The sequence below is a fragment of the Callospermophilus lateralis genome, chromosome 3 (assembly GCF_048772815.1).
Source record: "Callospermophilus lateralis isolate mCalLat2 chromosome 3, mCalLat2.hap1, whole genome shotgun sequence".
In the NCBI taxonomy this organism is placed as follows: domain Eukaryota; kingdom Metazoa; phylum Chordata; class Mammalia; order Rodentia; family Sciuridae; genus Callospermophilus; species Callospermophilus lateralis.
The window spans coordinates 117810067-117834651 of record NC_135307.1 but is presented as its reverse complement, the minus strand read 5'-3'; the positions used below and the strand labels follow the sequence as shown (position 1 = coordinate 117834651).

Sequence of the window (24585 nt, the reverse complement as noted above, 5' to 3'; positions counted from 1 at the left end):
TTTGGTGGTCCTCATGATATAATTACCTCACAAAACTCATAAAGGTTCTGACCCCTAATGCCATCACATTGGCTGTTAGGATTAAAACATGAATTTTGGAAGTGGACACAAGCATTCAATCCATATAAACTTAACTATGTGTTGTGTTTGGTTTGGCTCATCCTCCTATTTCAGTTTGCTCCCAGTCCTATGCTTTGTCTCTGAGGTCATTTTTAGTTGTAACATCTGATGCTTCTTCTGAATTTGCCAATATTCCCGGAAACAAGTGATCTCAGAGACAAAGATGTTAAAAGCTAATATCCTTAGTTATAAAGAAATAATAGGAGTTGGATGCATTAGCACACACCTGTAATCCCATTGACCTGGGAGGCTGAGACAGTAAGATTCCAGGTTCAAGTCCACCCTCAGCAATTTATTGAGACCCCGACTCAAAGAAAGAAAGAAAAAAAAAGCGCTGGGGATGTAGCTCAGTGGTAAAGCTCCCTGGGTTCATTTCTAGTACCAAAAATAAAGAAATAATAGGTCTCCTTTAGAGGTAATATATTTCTTCAAAATATCAAGACAGATTCTGGCATAACTGCTTATTTATTACTTAGGTATGTAGTAGTGTTGATTCCTATATCAGGAAAATCTTACGTACTTTTCTGTGTCTCTTTCCTTGGATCCTCAAAGGTATACACTTGAATGTACCTGGCTGAGAAGAGGTCGAGTAGGTTTTTGCTAACTGTAGGTCTACCTTGAACTGAGAAGCCTGGTTGGGAGTGGGTAAGGCTTTTAGCTTGCTGATCTCCTGCAGGTAGTCTGTTAGCTCAGTGGAGTTGTCTATGTCAGGCTAGAATACTAGTAATGTGGGTGCTAACTCCTTAGGAGGGGAAAAGAACAGAAAACCCCTAACTAAATAAATAGGAGAGTGAAAAGTTGATAGACTGTTTGACTAATGGACACATATCCAAGTTTCATGAGTTTGAACATGAGGTGGAGATGTCTGTAGCCATGGAGTGCTGACACTTCAGATTCCTTTCCATGTGATAGGACCCAGTAGAGTAATGGTAATAGGTTAAAAGAGGAATCACTGACTTCTGTACAATGGAATAGTGCATGTATGGGTTTTCCCTGGTTTGCTATTGCAACTTTTTCTTTTTGGTGATGCTGAGGATTGACCCCAGGGCTGGTGTATCACTGAACTACATTCCCTACTTCTTTTTTTTTTTTTTGAGGGGTTAGGTACTAGGGATTTAACCCAGAATCTGTTTACCACTGAGCTACACTTCCAGCCCTTTTTTAGTTTTTATTTTGTGAGAAAGGGTCTCACTCAGTTGCTGAAACTGACCTCAGGCTTGTGATTCTCCTGCCTCAGCCTCCCTAGTAACAAGGATTACAGGCCTGTGCCACTATGTCTAGCTGAAACTTTTTTTCTTTTATTTTCCTAAACTCTCAACTCTTTTGTCTATCCATTCAACTGTCAACTAGTTATAGTATGATTTGAAAGGATAGATGTATCAGTCTTTCTTTTTTTTTTTTTAAATTAGCCTGGATTAAAGGCAGTTGGCATAGATCTTGTAAATTTAATATAAAATGATATTGCAACCAGGTATGAGGTGAATGCCTGTTATCTCAGTTACTCAGGAGGCTGAGGCAAGAGGAAGATTGCAAGTTCAAGGCCAACCTGGGTAACTTAGTGAGACCATATCTCAAAATCAAAATAAAAAGGTCTAGGGATATAGCTTGGTGGCTTAGGGCTTGCCTAGCATTCACTAGGTCTTAGTATTGATTCCTAGTATGGCAAAAGAAAAAATAAAAAAATAAAGTATGTTGAAGTAAATAAGACTGAAGATGTTGGGAACTGGAAAAAGACCCTGGAAGAGAGGGAGTCAGGAGCTATTTAGAGAGACTCCTTTGAATTTGGCTAGAAGTTGCTTTGCTCAGACAGTAATGGAGTCTGGTTATTGGCCCATCCTATTGATAATCTCAGATATGAGATATAGTTTTCTTCCTTTTTCAGTCCTTGGCCTTTGTGTGTGGTGGGATGGATGGGATGTTCCTACCTAGGTTGTTGACTTGCCTTGGGTTTGGTTCTATGCTATAGTGCTGCAAGCCCCAGTGGACTCTGTTGTTTGGTAAATAACAGATTTAGATATAATTCACATACTACGGGTCCATCCATTTGAAGCTTATGTCAGTTTAATATATTCACAGAGTTGTGCAACCATCACTACAATTAACTCCAGAACATTTTTATCATTTCTAAAAGAAACCCCGTACCCTTGGCAGTCATTGCCCTTTTCCCACTAACTAAAAAAAAAATTAAAAACCAAAACAATTTTAATGTGGTTCAGGGCATTGAACTCAAGGCTTTATGCATACTAGGCAAGTGCTCTATCACAGAGCTATATTTCTCTTCCTTTGTAAAATTTAACTATAAGCTGGGACATTGATGCATGCCTATAATTCCATCTACTTGGGAGGGTGAGACAGGAGGATTGAAAGTTTGAGGCCAGCGTCAGCAATTTAGTGAGGTCCTAAGCAACTTTGCAAGGCCCTTCTCAAAATTTAAAAACGGGCTGGGGCTATAGCTGAGTTGTAGAGGCCCCCTGGATTCTATGCCCTACTACCTCAAAAAAAAGAGAGAGTTTTAAATTTCTTTTTATTTTGAGGTATGGTCTTGCTAAATTGCCTAGGCTGGCCTTGAACATGAGATCTTCCTGCAAGCAGCCTCCCAAGCAGATGGTTACAGGCCTGACTCACTGTGCCCAGCTTCTTCTTTTCACTCTCTTTTTCTTTTATGAAGTGCTGTGGATTGAACCCAGGGCCCTATTGCATGCTAGGCAAGCACTGTACCACTGAACTACACCACCAGCCCCTAATTTTGTTTAATTACAGAGATAGGTAATCTTTTTCATTCAAAGTATTTCATATAAATAAAATCATATAGTATGTGACCATTTGTGTCTGGCTTTTTTCACTTTGCATGAAGTATTTTCATAGTTCATCCATATTATACCCATATATCAGCACTTTACTCCTTGTTATTGCCAAATAATATTCCATTGTATGGACACATTATACTTTGTCCTCATATATCATATATAGATAGATAGATAGATAGGGAAAGACCAAGTTACTTCCTAAAAGAAATAACTTGGCTATTATAGATAATGCCACCATGAATATTTATGTACACATTTTTGTGTGGATGTAGTCATTTTCCTTAGAAGTGAAATTGCTTGGGTCATGTGGCAATTCTGTTTAATCTTTGGAGGAACTGACCATTTTTATTTTATGTTATCACTAGTGTGCATAGAGGTTCCAATTTCTCCACATCCTTTTTCTTTTTCTTTTTTCATTTTTTTTTTCCTTTCTTTTTTTTTTTTTTTTTTGTGTGTGTGTGTGTGTGTGTGGTTCTGGGGATTGAACCCAGGGCCTTATGCATGCAAGGCAAGCACTCTACCAACTGAGCTATATCCCCAGCCTCTGTTTTTCTTTTTCTTTTTGTACTGAGAATTCAGTCAAGTGTGCTTTATCACTGAGTAGCTGAGTACATCCTCAGTCATTTTTATTTTATTTTATTTTTTCGGACAGAAACAAAATAAACTTATTAAAAGAAATATCACATATCTTACGCTTTCATGATAATTACATCTATGTTAGCATGTCATGTCCTGATAGTGCTTGGTACAATATAATGTGCTCTTTATAAAAAATGAGGCCACTTAACTAATGTAGTTAAAATTAGAGAGCTACTCAGTATGTTATGGGTTCAGCAAAACTCCAACCTGGGTCAGAGGATTCCTTTTTATTTTTGAGACAGGGTCTCACTGAGTTGCTGAGGGTCTTGCTAAGTTGCTTAAACTGGCTTCGAATTTGTTGATCCTTCTGCCTCAGCCTCCTGAGTTTCTGGTATTAATGGAGTGTGCCACCATGCCCAACTTTCTTTAAATCCTTACCAACACTTCTCATTATCTTTTTTAATCTGTAGCCATCCAACTGGGTGTGAAGTGGTGATACCACTTATGGTACTTATGGTAGTTTTGTCCATTTCCGTGATGACTAATAATGTTGAGCATCTTTTCATGTGCTATTGGCTATCTGTATATTTTCTTTGGAAAAATGCCTATCTCTTCTTCAGCTTTAAATTAGGTTGTCTTTTTATTATTTGAATTGTATGGTTCTATATGTATTCTAGATACAAGATATAATTCTCTTGTCAAATGTGCATTCCATGTATTGATGATTTTTTAACTTTTTTGGAGGGGGAGCATTGAGGATTAACCCAGGGTCTCACTTGTCTAGGTTAGCACTCTACCATGAAGCTACATCCCTAGCTTTTAAAAAAAAATTTTTTTTTTGAGATGGTGTTTCACTGAGTTGATCAGTCTGGCCTTGAGCTTGGATCCTCCTGCCTTGAAGTACAAAAGTTTTTTTTCTGTGTTTTTTTTTTTTTTTTTAACTAGCACATTTATTGGGTGGGCTAATAATTGAAACTCTCAAGATGAACTGGATGATGCAACAGATGCATCTTTGGTTTAGGAGTCATTCCATCACAGCATCCATGCCCAAATCTGCAGTATACAACTTTCAGGTGCCTCATTTGACCAGACCCAGTGTTATTCAGTCTTTTGGCCTTGGCACTCCAGTTATCCAGTGCTTGTCAGGATAACCACATTTGCCACAGGTTGACTTCTAAAGATGGTAGGGCTTAGAGCCATAGAGGCAGCACAATGTGTACATCTTATTATAGTGCTTTCCAGATGATGATGTTTCTTTTTGTTATCTTGTTTCTGCTGCTGAGACCAAAGAGTGAAGCACAAACGTTTTTAATTTTTTTCTCCCTGTGGTACAGGGGGTCGCACCCAAGCCACTCTACCACTGAGCCACATCCCCAGCTTTTTTTATTTTTTTACTCTGAGACAGGGTCTTGCTAAGTGGCTGAAGTTGACCTTGAATTTTTGATCCTCCTGCCTCAGCCTCCTAAGTTTCTGGGATTACAAGCATGTGCCACTGCGCCTGGCTAAAAATTTTTGATTCTTAATATAGTCAGGTTTGTCTCTTTCCTTTTGCTTGTGACTTTGGTGTCATATCTAAGAAGCCTTTGTCTGGGCCAAGATCACAAAGACTTACTCATATATTTCCTTCCAAAAGTTTTATAGATTTAATCTCTTGGATTAGGTCTTTGATTCATTCTGAGTTAATTTTCATTTTCTGCATGTACACATCCTCCAATTGTCTTAGCACCATTTTTAATATGAATCAACTCTTTAATTCCTCATTTTTTGCCTAGAACTTTGGATTATACTTTCCCTGCACATTATTTTCTAATTCAAATGCTATATTCCATGTACCTACAGTAATGTCTCTTTTTTTATCATTAGACAGATTACATCAATGCCAGTTTCATGGATGGTTACAAGCAGAAGAATGCTTACATTGGTACACAAGGTAAGCTGGTCCAGTCCCATGCTTGTGCCATCTATCTGTGATTCCTTGTGCCAGATGATGCCATAATTTTTAAATATAACTTTAGTTGATATAAAGGTTGGTGGTGGTTGAAGAAGGCAGATGAGAGATACGGGATGTTTGCACTAGGTATGCCTGGAAACTCAATGCACAGAGGTTAACTACAGATTTAAACCCACAATACTACTCCCCCCTTGCAAGTTTTTAGATTGTGCCTTAACAGCCAATCCAAGGGAGTAAGGCATGTTCTTCATGTTCAGAAAGAGCCCAGGAAAGTCAGTGGTGCTTGCAGAGTTCAATTTAGGAATGAGTGTTTGTGTCCTACAAGACCTTTGCTGGTTGGTCCCTGAACCATCATACAACATTCAAGCAAATGTTCTGATGGGATAGTCTATGTTATGTCTGACAGTCAAGTAACAGGAGGCTAAGAGGATTTCAGATGGAGTTTTGATATATGCTTCTACGGGTCCGGTACTCCTGTCTTGGCCTTTGCCTATCTTAACAATACCATATCACATTCAAAGAAGGCTGGAGGAAGCCGGGTGCAGTGGTGCACACCCATAATACCAACCTCTCAAGGAGACTGAGGCAGAAAAATCAAAGTTCAATGCTAGCCTGGGTAACTTAGGAAGACTTTGCCTCAAAATAAAAAGGAATGGTGGTGTAGCTCAGTGGTAGAATGCTTGTGCCAAAGTTCAATCCCCAGTACCACAAAAGAAAAAAGGCAAAAAGAAGACAGGAGAGGAGTCTAGGGATGTAATTTAGTGATAGTAGAATGTGCGTGTGAGGTATGGAGTTCAATCCCTAGCACTAAAAAAAAAAAAAAAAAAGAAAGAAAGAAAATCTAGCAGATACCTCAACCAAGTGATCAAACTGAGTATCTCCAATAAAATTAATATTTAACACAGGGATTGTATATGCCTCCTGACGTGATGCAATGAGAAATGCATATCACCTATGTTGTCAGTCTGGGATTACAGGTGTGGCTCAGTGGCAGAGCATGCATTAGGCTCTGGGTTCCATTCTTAGCATGGGAGATGGAGATAGGGGACCTGAATCAAATCGTGAGAAAACAGACAGATCCAGATTATGGAACATAAATATGAAAACTGACTCAGACCTTTGAAGTTAATACCATTAAAAAAAAAAAAGGACAGAGAACTCTTTTAGATTAAAGGAGACTAATAAAGTAATCAAAGTCAATGTATGATTTGGTATTGGATCTTCAATAGGGAGAAAAAAGTATTAAGGACAAACTCCTAAGACAGTCTTTGTTTCAGCTAATGTTGTATCAGTGTTTATTTAATTGGGTCAGTGTGATAGTGCTACTTTTCTACAAGGGGGATGCCTTTGTTCTCCTAATATGTACTCAAGTATTTAGGAGTGAAATGTCTAATGTCTGGAAGTTTTAAATTTATTTATTTTTATTATGAGAAAAAACATTTAAGATGAACTCTAACCTTTTAAAACTGTAAAAGCACAGTGAAATATTAAGTATAGTCTGCAACTTGAGCCAGGCATGGTGGCATATACCTACAATCCCAGTTACTTGGGAGGCTAAGGCAGGAGGATTGCAAGTGAGAAGCCCTGGGCAATTTAGTGAGACTGTCTCAAAATTAGAAATAAAAAGGGCTGGGGATGTAGCTCAGTGGTAGAGCATTTGCCTAGGATGTGTGAGATCCTGGGTTCAATCCTCAGTCCTGAAGAAAAAAAAAAGTATAGTCAGCCACTTAATTTTTTGAGAATGAATCTAGCTATGTTGCCCAAGCTGCCCTCCAAGTCATGGGCTCAAGTGTTCCTCTCCCCTCAGCCTCTTGGGTAGCTTAGAGTATAGCCATGCACCACTACCCCCAGCTTAGTCTGCAACTTTTAAATAGTTCAGAGAAAAGAAAAATAGGGGTGTCTGTGTGCACAGAAAAGCAGGTCTTGCAAAATGATAGTTTTCTAGCTAAAGAATATATGGGTGCATTGTACTATTTTCTGTAGGTTTGAAATTTTTCAAAATGAAAATTGGAGGGGGAAAAAGGGATAAAGGCCTTTGGATTCTTAGAATGTTGTTAATTGATCTGATGGTCACAATTTCAGATTTTTTTTTTTTTTAAAGGATGACCTTTCCTAAAAGGAGTTCTTTTGGAACCTTAAAAATTGAGAACTATCAGACCTGTGGTCTGCCTGAGAGTAGACAGAGGCTTTACTTAGGATTTCCTTGGTGTGGATGGGCATATTGAGCCTTAGGGTTGGCTTTGGGGGACTTCAGAATGTTCCTTTCTCTAGGTTTAGAAGGAGGGGCGTGCCTAAATTTGCTAATTACATAAGGGTTGAATCCTTTAAACTGACTCAGAAGGTCCTGTGCAGGAGAAAGTACTCCTCTAGGTGTGTGGGAATTCCTCCCCACCCCCTAGTACTGGAGATTGGACCCAGGGGTGTTCTACCACAGAGCTACATCCTTAACTCTTTTTTGAATTATTTAGAGACAGGATCTCATTGAGTTGCTTAGGGCTTTGCTAAGTTGCTGAGGCTGGCTTTGAACTCAAGATACTTCCTGCCTCATCCTCCTGAGCCACTGGGATTATAGGTGTGCACCACTGCAGCAAGACTTCAGTCCTTTTTGTCATCAACCTTAATTAGGTTGACTCAATGTTCAGGTCTCTACCAACTTGACATACATATGCTCACCATAGTTGGATGAAAGCACATAAACATGGGCTTGGCTCTTGTCCAAGGCTTTTGGCTTACTAATTCCACATACAAGGCCACCATGGATGAGGATCAGTCTTCAGTGCCTCTTATAAAGCAGTATTAACACCCATTCCACCTCCAGCAGCAGTACCTTTCTTGGCCATGCCAGTAGGTTACAGGTGAATGCACGTTTGAATATACTGGAGCCTCTTACCCCTGCATAACTTGGGTACAGAAAAAGAGTTGGTATTTTTGAGTCAAGCAATGATCACTTTTAGAAGGCTTCAGCATTCTATGAGGACAGAAGATGGGTCCTGGAATGTTGAGAGGGTTAGTTTGATTGTGTGGCTAACCTTTTGGCTATTATATTTAGTAGTGTGATTATTATATAAAAAGAATATAATAATATATATTCCTACTAATAATAACATCTGTTGAGAACACCTGTTATATCATGTTCATGCTCTCTAATCATTAAAGAAACTCTGCAAGGAAGACTTATTTTTTAAAAATTTTATACACAAGCATACTGAACCCCAAAAGGTTAGGTGACCTTGGATCATATAGTTAGTAAGTGGCAGAACCAGGACTTGAATCCCTGTCTGCTTGTTTGGTTCAGGCCTTCTTGCAAACAAACTCAATGAATTGTTTCACCTATGTTGGTATAAACCACTACCTTTATTTATTCAGAGAAGTCCACTATTAAAGGGCCTAACCTAAAGACCAGGGGAGGGATATACCCTAAAGGTAGAGCATGTGCTTAGTATGTACAGGCCCTGAGTTGAGTCCCCAGCTCCAACAAAAGTGGGAGAGGGTCTAACCTGGGAAGTATAACTTTGTCCTCTTTTTTTTTTTTTTTGGTAGGGGTGGGGTACCAGCAATTGAACTCAGGGGAACTTAACTACTGAGCCATATCCCCAGCCCTATTTTGTATTTTATTTAGAGATAGGGTCTCACTGAGTTGCTTAGTACCTCAGTTTTGCTGAGGTTAGCTTTGAACTTGAAATCCTCCTGCCTCAGCCTCCTGAGCCGCTGGGATTACAGGTCTGTGCCACCATGCCTGGCATAACTTTGTCCTTAAATCTCTCTCATACCTTCGAGGAAGTTATGACCCTTTATGCCCACTGAGTGTGGTGTCTGGTTTTCCAGGTGCTCTGGCTGCTCTAACCTCAGTTCTGCCAATGATTTGACTGGAAAATAAAGTGTAGGAGAGGGGGATGCAGCTTAGTGATAAAGCACTTGCCTAATATATGCGAGGTCCTGGGTTTCATCCCTAGTACTGCAGCTATACCAACAACAGCAAAGCTATGTGGCATAGGAAGGGATGTGGATGAGGTTGGAAGTCAGAAATGTGAAAAAGGTGCTCTCATTTTCTTCCTTTTATTCAGGGCCTTACACTTGCTAGTCAAGTGCTTTATCACTGAGCTAACCCCCAACTTATTTTGAAACAGTGTCTCACTATGTTGCCCAGCTGGCTTTGAACTTGTGATCCTCCTGCCTCAGTTTCCTGAGTAGCTGGGGTTACAGGCATGGCTAAAGCATCTGGTTTCTTATTATCTTCTTGATATGCATACAAGGGTAATGAATATCCACTGTAGAACATTTAGGAATCTACAATAAAAATCACTTACAACCCCAAGATTCAGAGATACTGTTAGCATTTTGCAACACCTCCTCCTATATCTTTTCCTATGCATACATATAGATAATATTTGATAGAATTGGCTTTTTCTACACATCAGCTCAGTTTTTCATGTAATTTTTTTTTTTTCCAATCTAGTGGTATCATAAACACCTGTTTGTGGCAAAAAAAAAAAATACACTTTTTTTTTTTTTTTTTTTGGATACTGGGGATTGAACCCAGGGTGTTTAACCACTGAGCCATGTCTTTTTTTCCTTTCTTTTTTTTTTTTTTAATTTGAGACCGGGTCATGCTAAATTGCTTACAGCCTCACCAAGTTGTTGAGGCTGGTCTTAAACTCGTAATCTTCCTGACTCAGGCTCCTGATTTGCTGGGATTACAGGTTTTTGCCACTGTACCCAGCCTTACGACATCATTATCAATTGTATAAATTTGGGATGTGCTATAATTAAATCCTCTCTTCATGGACATAAAGCTTATGTCCAATAACTCACATGCTTTTGGCAGTGTCTACTTTTGCAAAGATGTAATGGAACTCTAATATCATAAGATGTTAGTGCTTACTAAAAGACTTGAGCACAAATTGTAATGGAACCAGTGAACTTTCAGGCTGATCAACGCTCCTTTCTTTCTTTATTTTCCTCCTTCTTTCGCACCCCCCCCCCCCCCGCTACTTTTTTTATTTAGGTACTGGGGATTGAACTCAGGGGTGTACCCCCACTGAGCACATCCCCAGCCCTTTTTATATTTTCTTTTGAAATAGGGTCTTGATAAGTTGCCCAGGCTGGTCTCAAACTTGCAATCCTCTTGCCTCAGCCTTCCAGAGTTACTGGGATTATAGGTTTGTGCTACTGTGCCTGGCCCAAATCAACCCTTGATATTGAAAGTAGAGAGAGAGAAAAACACTGGAAACATAAAAGGAACCATCCTGAACTGTTTGTTACTTTCTTTTTTTTTTTTTATTTAGTTTTTTATTTGTTACTTTTTTAATTGGAAGGGAGTTGGTATTCCACATGTGTCTTTGATAGTTGCTGAGCATTCATCCCTAGAAGGTTCTAACTATGAAAGGAGAACTTGACAATATGGCCCTTGCTCTAAAGACCATGCTTACTAAGGCATGAATTACCACAAAATAAAATGTCTAATATATGATCGTATAAATTGAATGTTTATGTTGTTTAGACCCAAATGTGCCATCAAGAATTTAGAAGCTGGACACAGTGGTACACAACCATAATCCCAACAATTGGGAGGCTGAGGCAGAAGGATTTCAAGTTCAATGCCAGCCTCAGAAGTTTAGTGAAACTCTATCTTATAAAAATGAGTACATATGGGCTGGGATTGTGGCTCAGAGGTAGAGTGCTTGCCTACCATGCATGAGGCACTGGGTTTGATCCTCAGCACCACATAAAAATAAAGATATTGTGTCCACCTATAACTAAAAAATAAATATAAAAAAATGAATACATATATACAATAAATAAATAAAAAGAGTAGTTGGGTACAGTGGCACATGGCCTGTAATCTCAGCAACTCTGGAGGCAAAGGCAGAAGGATCACAAGTTTAAGGTGAGACCCTTTCTCAAAATAAAAAATGTAAAGGGCTGGGAATATAGCTCAGTTGTAAAGTGCTCTGGGTTAAATAAATTTAAAAATAAGTAAATAAATAGATCAGAGAAGAATAAGTCCTCAAGGAGTGTGGGAGTCAGAGAAAGCTTTGAGGTAGAGGCCATACTTGAAAATGGATAGTAAGTGAATGGCATTGGAGATGAGGGTGGCAGCTTGAGCCAAGGAATATAGGCAAAAGTGCCATGGTGTGTCTGTATTGTGATAGAGCAATTTTTATGAAATATTAAACTGTTGCTGGTATTCAGAACAGACTGGAATGGAAAGAGACCTATTTAGAAAAGTAAACTTATATGGTTTTCATTAACTCAAACAAAAAAAGATGTGGTCCTTATTGCCATAAAATTGGTCAGGAAGAGTAGGAGGAAGGTGAGGGCAAAACTATAAAAGCTAAAATACTTTAAAGGCAGAAATCTAGGATTTGATAACTGCTTCTGCGAGAGGAAGGCAATGGATAAGTCAGATTTGACTTCAGCTTTTTATGACTGAATCCTTTAAGGATGATAGAATTGTTAATAGAAATGAAAGTGTTGGAAGATAATACTAATTTTGAAGGAGACCATTGAAAACATAAGGGAATCTTAGAGATCAGGGAGCACAGGAGAATGGCTTGCTTTTTTTTTTGGTCGTGGTGCTGGAGATTGAACCCAGGGCCTTGTGCATGCAAGGCAAGCACTCTACCAGCTGAGCTATATCCCCAGCGCTGAGAATGGCTTCTTAAGCAGCCAGTTATTATAAGGCTATAAAGCTTAGGTTATAAAGTCACCAAGCTTAGGTGAGATGGAAAGAGCCAGAGACATATACCCAGGTGGGACAGTCATCCTGGTAGTGATGACGGCTGAAGCTCTGATGACTAAGGCACTGAGAAGGTATCTAACATTGCTTCCACACAGTACCTGTGCACATCTTATCCAAACATTTTGCTAATGTGCACATTCTGCATTTATTTTCTTCCTTCCTTTCTTTTCTTTTTTTTTTTTTTTTTTTTTTTTGTACCAGGGATTGAATCCAGGGATGCTTAACCACTGAGATGCATCACCAGCCCTTTTTATTTTTTGAGGCAAGGTCTCAGTAAGTTGCTTAGGGCCTTGCTAAGTTGTTGAGGCTGGCTTTGAACTTGTGATCCTCCTGCCTCAGCCTCCAATGCTGCTGGGATCACTGTGGGTACCACTGTTCCCAGCATATTCTGCATTTGTAACATTTTCCCACACACTGTTGGTGTGGTTTGAAGGACCACAGTGAATAGCAAGTATGGAGCAAGAGCAGGGAGCTAACATATGTGCTTTGGAGTTCTATTTGGAAGAAAAGCAAAAGAACCTGTGAAGGAATATAGTGCTTCCCAGGATCATGTTCCTTATCTTCTTGTATTCTAGGCCCTCTGGAGAATACTTATCGTGATTTCTGGCTCATGGTTTGGGAGCAAAAAGTCTTGGTGATTGTCATGACCACCCGGTGAGTTCATCTTCTTTTTCCTAAAGCTCTCTACCCTCACCCAGACCCCAAGCATGGGTGATTTAAGAAGAAAGTTTAGGGGCTGGGGATGTGGCTCAAGCGGTAGCGTGCTCGCCTGGCATGCGTGCGGCGCTGGGTTCGATCCTTAGCACCACATACAAAAAAAAAAAAAAAAGATGTTGTGTCCGCCAAAAACTAAAAAATTAATATTAAAATTCTCCCTTTCTCTCTTTCTCTCTCTTGAAAAAAAAAAAAAAGAAGAAGAAGAAGGAAGTTTAGGGGCTGGGGTTGTGGCTCAGTGCTACAGCACTTGTCTAGCATGTGTGAGGTATTGGATTCGGTTCTCAGCACCACAACAAATAAATTGAGAAAATAAAGGTCCATTGACAATTTAAAAATATTTAAAAAGAAAAGGAAGTTTAGCTCCTAGAAACTGAAGTGTTGGAATGTGACAGCAATGAGTTAGCAATACTTGTGGCTGGGGAATGTAGCTCAGTGGTAGAGTGTTTGCCTAGCATATGTAAGGCCCTGGGTTTGATTCCCAGCACAACACATGTGCGTGCACATAAACACACAAAACAAAACAGCAAAATACCAAATAAGAGTTAGCTACCTTAGCTTTTTCTTAACTGATGTAGAGTTAACAAACCAGGTTATGGTAGAGATAGATAGATATTTTTTATGTGGTGCTGAAAATTGAACCCAGGGTCTCACATGTGCTAGGCGAGCTACCTCTGAGGCACAGCCCCAGCCCAGAGATCTTACTTTTTAATGCTTATAATTCATAGCTCTTGTGACCCTGGGCCTGTGATAGCCTCTGAGGTCCTGGCCTTGTCCACTAAAGGAAATACTAGGAAACTCGGGACAATTCATCTTGAATCTCACCTGTTTCCAGATAGGCTCTGTCTTCCTGGGTACTAAATCGGTTCCCTTTTGCTGTCCATTTCCTGTGTGTGTGTGTGTGTGTGTGTGTGTGTATGCATGCATGCATATTATAAGGGATTGAACCCAGCATTGCTTTATCACTGAGCTACTGCCTCAGCTCTTTGACAGAGTGTTGCTAAGTTGTTGAGGCTAGTCTCAAATTTGCAATCCTCCTGCCTCTCAGCCTCTTGAATCACCAGGATTACTTGTGTGTGTACTTCAGCTACTTTTGACCATTTTCTTGCTCATCCATATTTCCACCTGTGGGGGAAGAGAAAAAAAGGAGGTAAAACAGTGGGTCAAGCAGGAAGCTTGAAATAAAGGAAGGTTTTTGAAATTTTTGTGTGCAAATCTGCCAAATTTAAAGAATTAACTTAATTAATATTATCATTGCCATTATGATAATTATAACCTATTTCAGATGAAGAGGAAGGAAATGTTTGCTCAGTTGCCTTCTTGAAGGCACTGTTACAGCTGCTTCTGTTTGGAGAGGTAATAGTGGGAGAAGTCTCACCTTGGAGTAATTTAGGACCACTGAATAATGATAATGTGGATTTAATTCCTTTTCATAAACCTGCCTCTAGCATCCAAGACCTATGTCTTTCTCACTCCTTTGTTAGGCAAGGGTCTTAATTGGAGAAGAATAAATAAACAGTGGCTAAGGTAATAGGCCAGAGAGTTCTGTCTGACCCACCATATTTCTCTGCTGTCTCTTTGTGTACTAGAGTTTATCCCAGATATGTGAGATGTGCCATAAAGTATTAGAAAAGACACCAAATGAAACATTAAGTGCACAAAAAGTGTCTGCTAAATGAGCACATGTAGAAACTTTACCTGCTTTTACATCTGCTTAAAATTAAGAGGTTTTTATTTTCTGCCAAGAATCAATGTGTAAGTTAGAGGCAAAGCAGGACATGACATTTCTGTCTATGGGTACAATAGGTCATTGGGGGAGTGGACTTGTTGCTTTGAAGAGGAAGGATGGAGGTTTACCTTGCTCTGTGTGTGTTCAGCTTTGAGGAAGGCGGCAGAAGAAAGTGTGGCCAGTACTGGCCTTTAGAAAAAGACTCTCGGATTCGATTTGGCTTCCTTACGGTGACCAATCTAGGTGTGGAGAACATGAACCATTATAAGAAAACAACACTAGAAATTCACAACACAGAGGTAAATCCGGGTTTCTCTTTATTCCTTTGAAGCTGGGGATAGAACTCCTTCTGTAAAGAAAATTTCTAGAGGTAATAGATAAAGTTCCAGGCAGGTTATATGCTGCTGTTTATCTGGGTACAAAATGAGAATATTCAACTCAGAGCCAATATAGAAATATTATTTCAACATAACAGTGGTGTTACAAATGAGTAAAACTTTTAGGATAAGAAATGTGGATCCTGCAATGCAGCAATTCTACCCTTTCCAAACATTTAATCCTTCCTTTAGATTTGCAGTAGAGAAGCAATTGTGGTAGAAGGGAGACCTTGGCAGAGTGTTGAGAATCTAACAAAACCCAAGGTAGTCAGGAGCAGATAGAAATTACCTCCTTAACTTTTGCATCATTTTTTCATCTAAGGAGCGGCAGAAACGCCAGGTGACCCACTTCCAGTTTCTGAGCTGGCCAGATTATGGTGTCCCTTCTTCAGCAGCTTCCCTCATTGACTTCTTGAGAGTGGTCAGAAGCCAGCAGAGCCTTGCTGTCAGCAGTATGGGAGCACGCTCCAAAGGACAGTGTCCTGAACCACCCATTGTGGTACATTGCAGTGCAGGCATTGGCAGGACAGGTAATATACTTAATGCACCTCTTGGTATATCCCGAGGTGTTAGGGGTTGGGAGGAAGAACAAAGCTGTTCAACCACATTTGTGATTGCAATAAAAAACTCATTTGATCCCTTGGTGGTAAATTGCTATGAAAATTGCTCTTTAATATCCTTTTGGTTATCCCTAATGCTAGGTGCTGGCCAAAATGTACACTTCATAAACTAAGCCCACTAGGGATTGAAGTTTTATACTTTCCATTGGCATGGTTATCTTCTGACCCTGATGCTTTATCTTCATCACTCTGGGTGTTCCAGAGAGTTTAACTGAGTTGTTGCTTCCTTCACATTCCCTTTTTCCAGCTGGGTTCCCACCCTGTTTTGGATTCTGTAGTCTGGAAGTCAGGTAGTAGCTTTTGCCTTAAGGGAATGTACACAGCCGGAACTCCTGGCTTTTCTAGTTCACAGGTCCCTTTGGGAGAAAGTTATGAAGGATAGATTTGTGTTAGGCCTCTATGGAGAACATACAGAGTGTCTGGAAATTGGGTGTGGGAGTACTGTCACTCTGTCCTAGATTGAAGATACATTCCTCTTTGTTACCTACCTTACTTATCCTGTTGACCCCATGTATGTCCTGAGAGACAGGAGGCTTTTGCTTTTCTCTGGCCTTCAGTACTCTGTGACCTCCTTCCTGAGTCCTCCGGCCTGAGGATATCTGGCCTCCTGCCAAGAGGCATCTTGCCTTTGATTTCACTCATCCAATCCTGCCTGGGTTATTTAGTGAAGGGAGGGAGATAAGGGAGGTAAGCCAGACATGACCTTTTCTTTCTTTCTTCAGGTACCTTCTGCTCGCTGGACATCTGCCTGGCACAGCTGGAGGAGCTTGGCACCCTTAATGTATTCCAGACAGTATCACGCATGAGGACCCAGAGGGCCTTCAGCATCCAGACCCCTGAGCAGTACTATTTTTGCTACAAAGCCATCCTGGAGTTTGCAGAGAAGGAGGGAATGGTGCCCTCTGGCCACAGTCTACTGGCCATGGAGGGGCAGTGACTGTCCTACAAGTCTTCTTCCTGCTGGCCAGCCTTCCTTAAACTACCATGGACACCGCTGAGCCTATAGGTTGCCATCAGTTATGCTGAAGCCATGGATCAACCTCTTTCTCGTGTCTCCTGGCGCACGTGTTGCACGCAAGGCAGCCTTTCCCTTTGGCTAGATAGATGTGGTGAAATTGCCACTAGAAAGGGCCAACAATGTGTTCTTAATTCCTAGCACCTGCTATCGAACTGTGCCTTATTAAAACCAAATTGTGGCTATTGATTTTTGCCAGGGGCCCTGAGGTAAGTGGGGAAGGAAACTCCCTCCCCCTTTCCCAATGCCATTCTTTTTCTGGAGGTCTCCTCTCTTCCACTCCTTCCCTTTGCTAGGATTTGATGGGGAGGTTTGTGCTCAGAGAGCTTGACCAAGTTACATAATCTAGAGATTGTCCCGAGTGCCAAGCACGTTTATACATAGGGCATATATTCCAGTCCTTTCTGTCATTCTGTGTGTGTGCGGCTGTGCATATGTGCACTTATGTGTATGGGTCCATATGTATGTGTGTATATAATATATATTGTATGTGATAATATGGTCATATCCTATAAATACATATATACACGGATACTCTTTGTAGACATTTCTGGGGCTCTCTGTTATGGTTCAGAACTCCTTGCTTCTTAGACCTTGCTGTTTATCCTGGACTATCAGGGGTTGGGGATCATGGCTCCTGTTGTCAGACATCAGAGTGATGGAAGAGGACACACACATATCTCCTCCCTTCTCCTTCCACAGGCCCTAATCCTTAAATAATGACTTCTTTCCTTTTGGGTTCTGCCTGTTGGAGCCAAGAATACTGGTTTATGGTGACACTGATTTAATTCAGCATGAATTGTCCTTATCTAACAGTTTTGCTGTTTACTTTGATGATTTTGAGAACAGACCTCCACTGTGATTCCAGACCCTGTCTTTTCTTTCACTCCCCCAAGTGGAGGACCGCAGGTAGAAATGAATTCACTTAGCATTCAGAGCCAAAAGCAATCGGTACGAAGCCTACGAGGAAAAAAGGGAGCCCAGTGTGTGAGAGAGGAATCTGTGAGAATCCCTTCTTGGGAAAACAAGTTTGGGTCCCTTTTTCTTTTGTTTGAAGGTTCCTTTTCTTATACAACGTGGCCCTATCTACTGAGATGCTCATCTCTCCATGCCTGCTAGCTTGCCAGACCCTAGAGCTCAAACTGGGTGGGTCCTGTGCCAATAAAAATCTTAACCCCTGGCTGGGTGAGATGGTCCCTTGCAATCAGTCAAATCCTTCCTACCCAACCTGTTCCTGCCTGCTCCTAGCCTATGCAACCTGATGTGCCAGGGATGGAATCAAGAGCCCCCAACATTCGACATTCCCAAGAACACCCTGGAACCTCCAAACCTTCGTCCCCCATTACAGAAGATGAGGTTGGCAGCTGATCAAACCTCAATAATTTTATACTGTAATAAGCTCTTTGAATGTGTATATTCTTATTTTTTACAATCATTTCATTTTGTATTTAACATCAATGAACTGAGTCAGATTCAGAAAATAATTGTAATGTTCATATTCAATATCTTCAGTGATAGTTTTGTATTTACATATAAATATACCAATATGATCAAATCCTTTTAGCTTCATCAATTTAGTGGGCTGGGAAGGTGAGGAGGGGATCCAGGAACTGGTCTGGGATGGATGGGGAGGTAGCCAGATACCCAAGACTTCAGTATCTGAGACTCAATTCTGACAACCACCCACCTGTCTTTAGGCTAACACTTTAGCTTTAGGCAAAGGGGCCAGCACCAATTGAGTGCTTGCTGTGTGCTAAGCTCAGTGTTAAATGCTTTGTCCCCCATGAGCTGACTGAAACTTTACAGCATTCCTGTGAGATATTATCCTCCCTCCCTTCTCCTATCCACCCCTCTCCTATTTCTGTATAAATGAAGAAGGTGAGGTCCAGAGGGAAACAGTGATTTACAGTGATTTGCTCTAGAACTAGAGCTCAAGTTGTTCTGCTTTACAAAGACTTTGGTCTTTCCACTGTGTCAGAGAAGCTCTCCTTTCAGAATATAAGCAATTTTAAAAATCTAGGTAGATAATCTTGTACCCATCCTCCTTATAGTGGGTTAGAAGGATGACAGGGTTGTTGTCTCCCAGACAAGAACTCTTGGCATGTTCTTTATTTGCAGAATACCAAAAGGGTTATTCTCCCAGGAAAACTGGTCTTTGTGGGAAAATCTGGAGTCATTTGCATTGCACCTATCTCAGAATGGAACCAGAAGTTTTGTCCCTGTAGGAACTCTTCCATATCTTGTAGCTACTTCCTGTTGGACAGTGACAACATACCAAGTCGGTCAGTTCTAGCCTAGAGAGTGCAAATACTGGAGTAATCATGATAATAATCATAATAACCACTAACATTTACAGGTTGCTTACTCCATTCCAGGCACTGTTCAGAGTACTTTCTAGATATTCTGCTCTCCACAACGATTTGAAGTACGTATTGACAAAAGAATTGAAACAGGAAAATTAATTGGTTACAGTTAAGAACCTGCACTCCCAAGTACCTATTCCTCTAGATGCCCTCAAAGAATCCTTCTCCTGATCTGCCAACAAATTTTTCTTGATTTTCTTACTTTAATCAAGAATAGAGCAGATTAAACCAGTTCTTGCCCTGGATGAGCCTCTAGTCTTTTTTTTTTTAATATATATACTTTTTTTTTTTTATTGGTGAGCGTCCATTTTTGGGGGGCAAGCTAGTGTAAGAAGTGAACATAGGTTCTTTGAAATCTGATAGAAAGTCAGGGGAATACGCAGAATTGGTGGAATATATATGAAACAGCATTAATGATAAATAAAAAGTTTGGAGCGGGTAATCTCAAACTATCATTTGTTTGAAGAGGCTATAATCCAGCTGCTCTATAAATTCAGTTCCTCGTTGCTGATTCCTGGGCTTACCCAGTAGATGGGTTTGAGTGACAGAATGATCCAGGTTTGGGAACAGCTGACTTAGTTCACATTCCCTGGTTCTGGAGTATTAGCCAATTGATGTCTACTAGAATGTTCAGTAAAACCCTGAAAAAAAGAGTTCAGTAGTGTCCCTGTCACTCCCATTTTTTATTTGTAGTGAGATTTTTGTTTGTTTTATTTTGTTTGTGATCCTAGGCCTTACATATGCTAGGCAAGTGCCCTACCACAGAGCTACACCCCCAGCCACCTTACCTTTGAAAATTTTATTTGGACAAAGGTGTCCTTGACTTGCCCAGGGTGGTCTCCAACTTCAGATCCTCCTGCCTCAGCTTCTTGAGTACAGGTTTTACAGGCATGCACCAATTATATCCAACTGTCTTTTTTTTTTTTTTTTTTTTTTAAGTCAATATCTTGGGACTATAGATGCACACCAACACCCCTCGCTGTAGCTTTTGCCAGCTTGAATCTATTTATGTTAGGAGGCATTAAAGAAGGTGAAGGAAGGAGAAGCCACAGGAACCCTAGAATCTGTTCAGGAAGTCAGGGTTCTCACACAGGTGACTTAGTGAACAAAGCATGAGAAAAATGTTCAGAGGAGACAAGTAAACTTCTGATTTGATTGATTGTTTTCCTGACTTATTCTGACTAAATTCTGACTTATTTTAACGTTCTCATGGTTTTTAATTCTTTAAGCACAAGAGAGATTCCCACTATCCTCTCTTTTTGTATTATTGTCTTCATCCTGCCCTTCCCTCTTAAAAAGGATGGAACTACTAAGATGAAGGATGTCCCAATATTTTAAGCCTAGGAGGCTCACCACTGTCAGTCTTTATGTGACAATATGCAGGCAAATGACATGAAGAGGACTTTTTCTTGGGGGACTGGACTATTTTATTTAGCAACATGGTCTTATGGACACATGGTTTCTGTCCTCTAAGGATGCTTCCCATCTTTAGAGACAACCAGAAACACATAGAGAAACACTTGTTACAAGTTGAAGAACTGAAAAGTGATGAGCTAAGACACACAAGCTAGGGAGAAAAGTCTTCCTAGAGTGACAACTTTTCTGTGGCTTTGAGTCTTAACCACTCCACCCAGCCAAGTCCTAGTGTCCTAGCTTCTCTCTATCAAAGAAGGGGGCTGCACTGGATGGTCCTATTAGGGGACTAGTTCTTTGTGAGATATAGCAAATACCCATGGAAGAACTATCAGGCCCTCCCTTTTGATGAATCAGCTCCCACTTGCACTCTCCTGTTTCAGCTTGCTTTCCAAATCCCCATTTTGAAGTTGTTGTCACTTCTTTATATTCCCTCAGTTCTCTTCCCTTTTGCCCCCAACTTAAATAGAAAATAGGCTAGGTCTCTTCTGTAATCTCTAAGAAAAACAGAAAAACCATAAATGCTTAGCCCCTAAGCATTTATGGTTTTTCTGTTGCTTCTTATGGGACAGACAGGGTATTTGAAAGCCAAGGAATGAACTGATCAAGGGTCCCAGAGCGTATCACCTATGTCTTAGATTTTTCTCAGGCTTTGGTCACTTCTCATGGGCTATTGTTAGCTTACCAAGGGCAGGAATTAATGCTCCCACACTGCTGCTCTTAATTGACTACAGAGAAGACAGGTCTTTTCCACGAATAGAAACGTAGCACTCAAACCTGTTTACTCTCCACCACTCTTTCTCCATAGCTGTCATATTCTTCCTCCTGTTTCAGATAAATCTGACATGCAGCAGTGTGAAAACCCCACATTTTTCAGGCCCTGTGGGGGGCATAGCTAAGTATACTAGAATCCTAACTAGGGGGTGTTGTATAAGGGCTAGGAACTGTGGTGCCTTTTCACCATTTTGTGTAATATGTTCCTCTTAGCTGTTAGAACTATGATAATTAAATTAGGAAAGCAAGACAGGGAGATGTAGAGAGAAGATAGTCACCACAGGTGTAGCACAGCTCATTTCCCTCTACTATTCTCCTGCATCAAAATCTAGCAACTTGTCCTAAGTAATCTCAAGACTGGCCAGATGCACAGCAGAGCTAAGGGGTGGAGTCATCTTGTGCGATCATTGTTTTATTTTGTCTTTTTTTTTTTTTTTTTTTTTGAGATGGGATCTCATTATGTCGCCTGGGCTCAAATTAAAAAATAAAAAGGGCTGGGTATGTGACTCAGTGGTTAAGCACCCTGGGTTCAATCCCTGGTACAAAAAAAAAAAAAAGAAAAAAAAAGAACAACCAGTGGAAATGGAGGTATGTACTCAAAGTGTCTGTAATTTTATTATTTTTAATTGATAGATTATTAGAGCAATTTTAGGCTCATAGAAAATAACAGGGTTCCCATGTACTCACTCTCCCCACAACTAGTTGCCACTTTAAATAATATCTTGCATCACTGTGATGTTTTTGTTTACAATTCTATGGGTTTTGCAAAATGCATAGTCAGATATCTGACTCCTGGACTCAAGTGCTCCTCCTGCTTCAGGCTCTGGAGAAGCTGGGACTATGTATGTGTTTCATTATACTTGGCTTTCTTCCTTGACTTTTTAATTTTTTTTTTTTTTTTTGCTTCCTAGTACTGGGAGTTGAACCCAGGGGTGCTTTACCCCTATGCTCTTTTTGAGACAGGATCTTGCTAAATCGCAGAGGTTGGCATTGAATTTGTGACCCTTCTGCCTCAGCCTCTGGCATCTCTGGTATTACAGGCATGCACCACCATTCTTGTCCTTCCTTGACTTTTTTTTTTAAAGTATTTTATTAGTTATTGATGGACCTTTATTTATTTTTATGTGGTGCTGAGAATTGAACCCAGTGCCTCACACATGCTAGGCAAGCACTCTACCACTGAGCCACCATCCCAGCCCCTTTTACAGCCAGGTGTGGTGGTGCACACTATATTCTCAATGATTTTGGAGGCTTATGCGGAAAGATCAGAAGTTCAAGGCCAGCCTGAGCAACTTTGAACCTATCTCAAAAAACAAAAAACAACAACAAAAAAAATGTATGTAGCTCAGTGCCCCTGGGTTCAATCCCCTGTACCCAAAATTATAAAAGTAAAGACCAAACACTATTTTTGTGGCAAGCAACCAGTGAAAGTATAGAGTCTGATGTTTGGGGTACATACCTAGCTACCTATGTCAAATTGGGACTTAGTTTTATTTTTAATTTTTGGTACTGGGGATCAAATCCAGGGGTGTTCTCTCTCTCAGCTATGTCCCAGTCTTTTTTTTTTTTTTAACAGGATCTCATAAGTTGCTAAGGGTCTAATGATGTTGCCAAGGCCTGGCCTGATTTTCAATCCTGCCTCAGTCTCTGGAGTCGCTAGGATTACAGGAATGTCACACTGTGCCCAGCAGGACTTTTTTTTTTTGGATAGACGAATCTGGGGAATAGGTGAGGTCAGTGAAGCATGAGACAGGTAAGAAGGATAGATCTTTCTGAGCCACCAACATTTAGGGGATTCCAGGTCAAGGAAGAAAAGCTCCTGAAGGACACTAACAGGCAGAGGTAACTGAGGACAAGGTCTGGCTGCATTATCATAAGCTGCTGAGAGGTAGGAAGTGGCTAGAATGAACAGCATTCAGAAATGTCAATCTAGGATTGACTAGAGGTCTCTACTTGGCAGGGCTATCAGAGAGGAGGCATGAATTTGAGGTGAAGGTGTAGAAATCTCAGTGCTTATGCTGCTCACTCAACTCACTAAAACAAGGCCTACCTTTATTTCCTGAATAAGATTTTGTTTGTTTTTTTGTGTGTGTGCTGGGGATTGAACCCAGGGCCTTGTGCATGTAAGGCAAGCACTCTACCAACTGAGCTATATCCCCAGCCCAGTTTCCTAAATAAGATTTTGAACAAAGAACCTGCAGCCTTAAAAAAGGAAGAAAAAAGTCACCAGCTGGAAGCAGTGGCACACTCCTGTAATACCAGCAGCTCAGGAGGCTGAGGCAGGAGGATCACATAAAGCCTGATAAATTGGGAAACATACTATTATATGTAGTTTCCTGATTTAGACACAGAGGTAAACTAAATTCTCAGCTAGGAAAAGACATTTCAAGGGAGTAAGGAGTAGCACTCTTTAAATCTATTAAAATATTCCTAGTTCCCAAGGCTCCCCAGAAATCAGAAATAGAATATATACAACCTAAGCCAGCAGATTTCGAGAGAGATGGAGTTTATTCACATAGTAGAATTGTTTGGTCTTTTAGGCCTACTACAGGGCTTTTATTTATTTATTTCGGTATGGAGGGGATTGAACCCACGGGCATTTAACCACTGATTTATATTACCAGTCCTTTTTGAGACAGGGTCTCACTAAGTTGGTTAGGGTCTAAGTTGCTGAGGCTGGCATTGAACTTGCTGTCTTCCTGCCTCAGCCTCTGAGTCACTCGGATTAGAGGCATGTGCCACGCACCTGGCCTAAATATCTTAATTACAACCTACCATGAGTACCCTAAAAAACTGTGAATGAGTCCTTTTTAAGAGTGAGGGTGTGCATGTATGATGCATGTGAGAGACTAAGGGGTGTGATAGTTTGGATTTTATGTGTAATTAATTGAGGTCATGTATGTGGTTAGGAGACAAATCTTGCTGCTTTGAGGATAATTTTTTGGAAGGGGTCAGAGATTATCTAGAACAAGTTGGGGACAAATTGCTCTTGGAGTTAGAGAGGTTAGGAGTGTGGAGCAGGAGGGGAGGTAAGGTATTTCTCAAGGCCACAACATGGATCACCAGCCTGAGTATGTATGGAGACAGCTATGGGGAAGTGGATGCAACTCACGATTTGGATCCAGATAGATTTTACCTTGGTTGACTTGACATGGGCAAGTCATTCTACTCAGAGCCTGAGTTTGCTTATCTATAAATAATGATTATATCCTCTAACTCATAAATCCTATGGGAAATTTCACACACAAGAGGCCTGGGAATCAGAACTCCCATGTGGTTTCTCCATGGAGGGCCCTCAGATCCATTCAGTTTTGTTCTCAGTGGTATAGTGGGGAGGGAGGGAAGATGGGTGCAACCCTCAGTGCAGCCAGGGACAATGTT

General features: G+C 40.6%; 1 protein-coding gene and 1 pseudogene across 1 annotated transcript in view; one reads left to right on the top strand and one right to left on the bottom strand.

Annotated features, from left to right (window-relative positions):
- The window catches only part of Ptpn9 (protein tyrosine phosphatase non-receptor type 9), an 85981-nt gene extending 68793 nt beyond the window's left edge, over positions 1–17188 (top strand). Inside the window, exons 9-13 of the mRNA XM_076851129.2 lie at positions 5370–5436; positions 12775–12853; positions 14791–14941; positions 15342–15549; positions 16362–17188. Of these exons, the coding sequence (XP_076707244.1) occupies positions 5370–5436; positions 12775–12853; positions 14791–14941; positions 15342–15549; positions 16362–16576 (720 nt within the window). The 3' untranslated portion in view covers positions 16577–17188. The remainder of the gene's footprint in view (positions 1–5369; positions 5437–12774; positions 12854–14790; positions 14942–15341; positions 15550–16361) is intronic.
- Positions 4485–5122, bottom strand: LOC143393496 (large ribosomal subunit protein eL37-like; annotated as a pseudogene).
- Positions 17189–24585: the final 7397 nt, after the last annotated feature.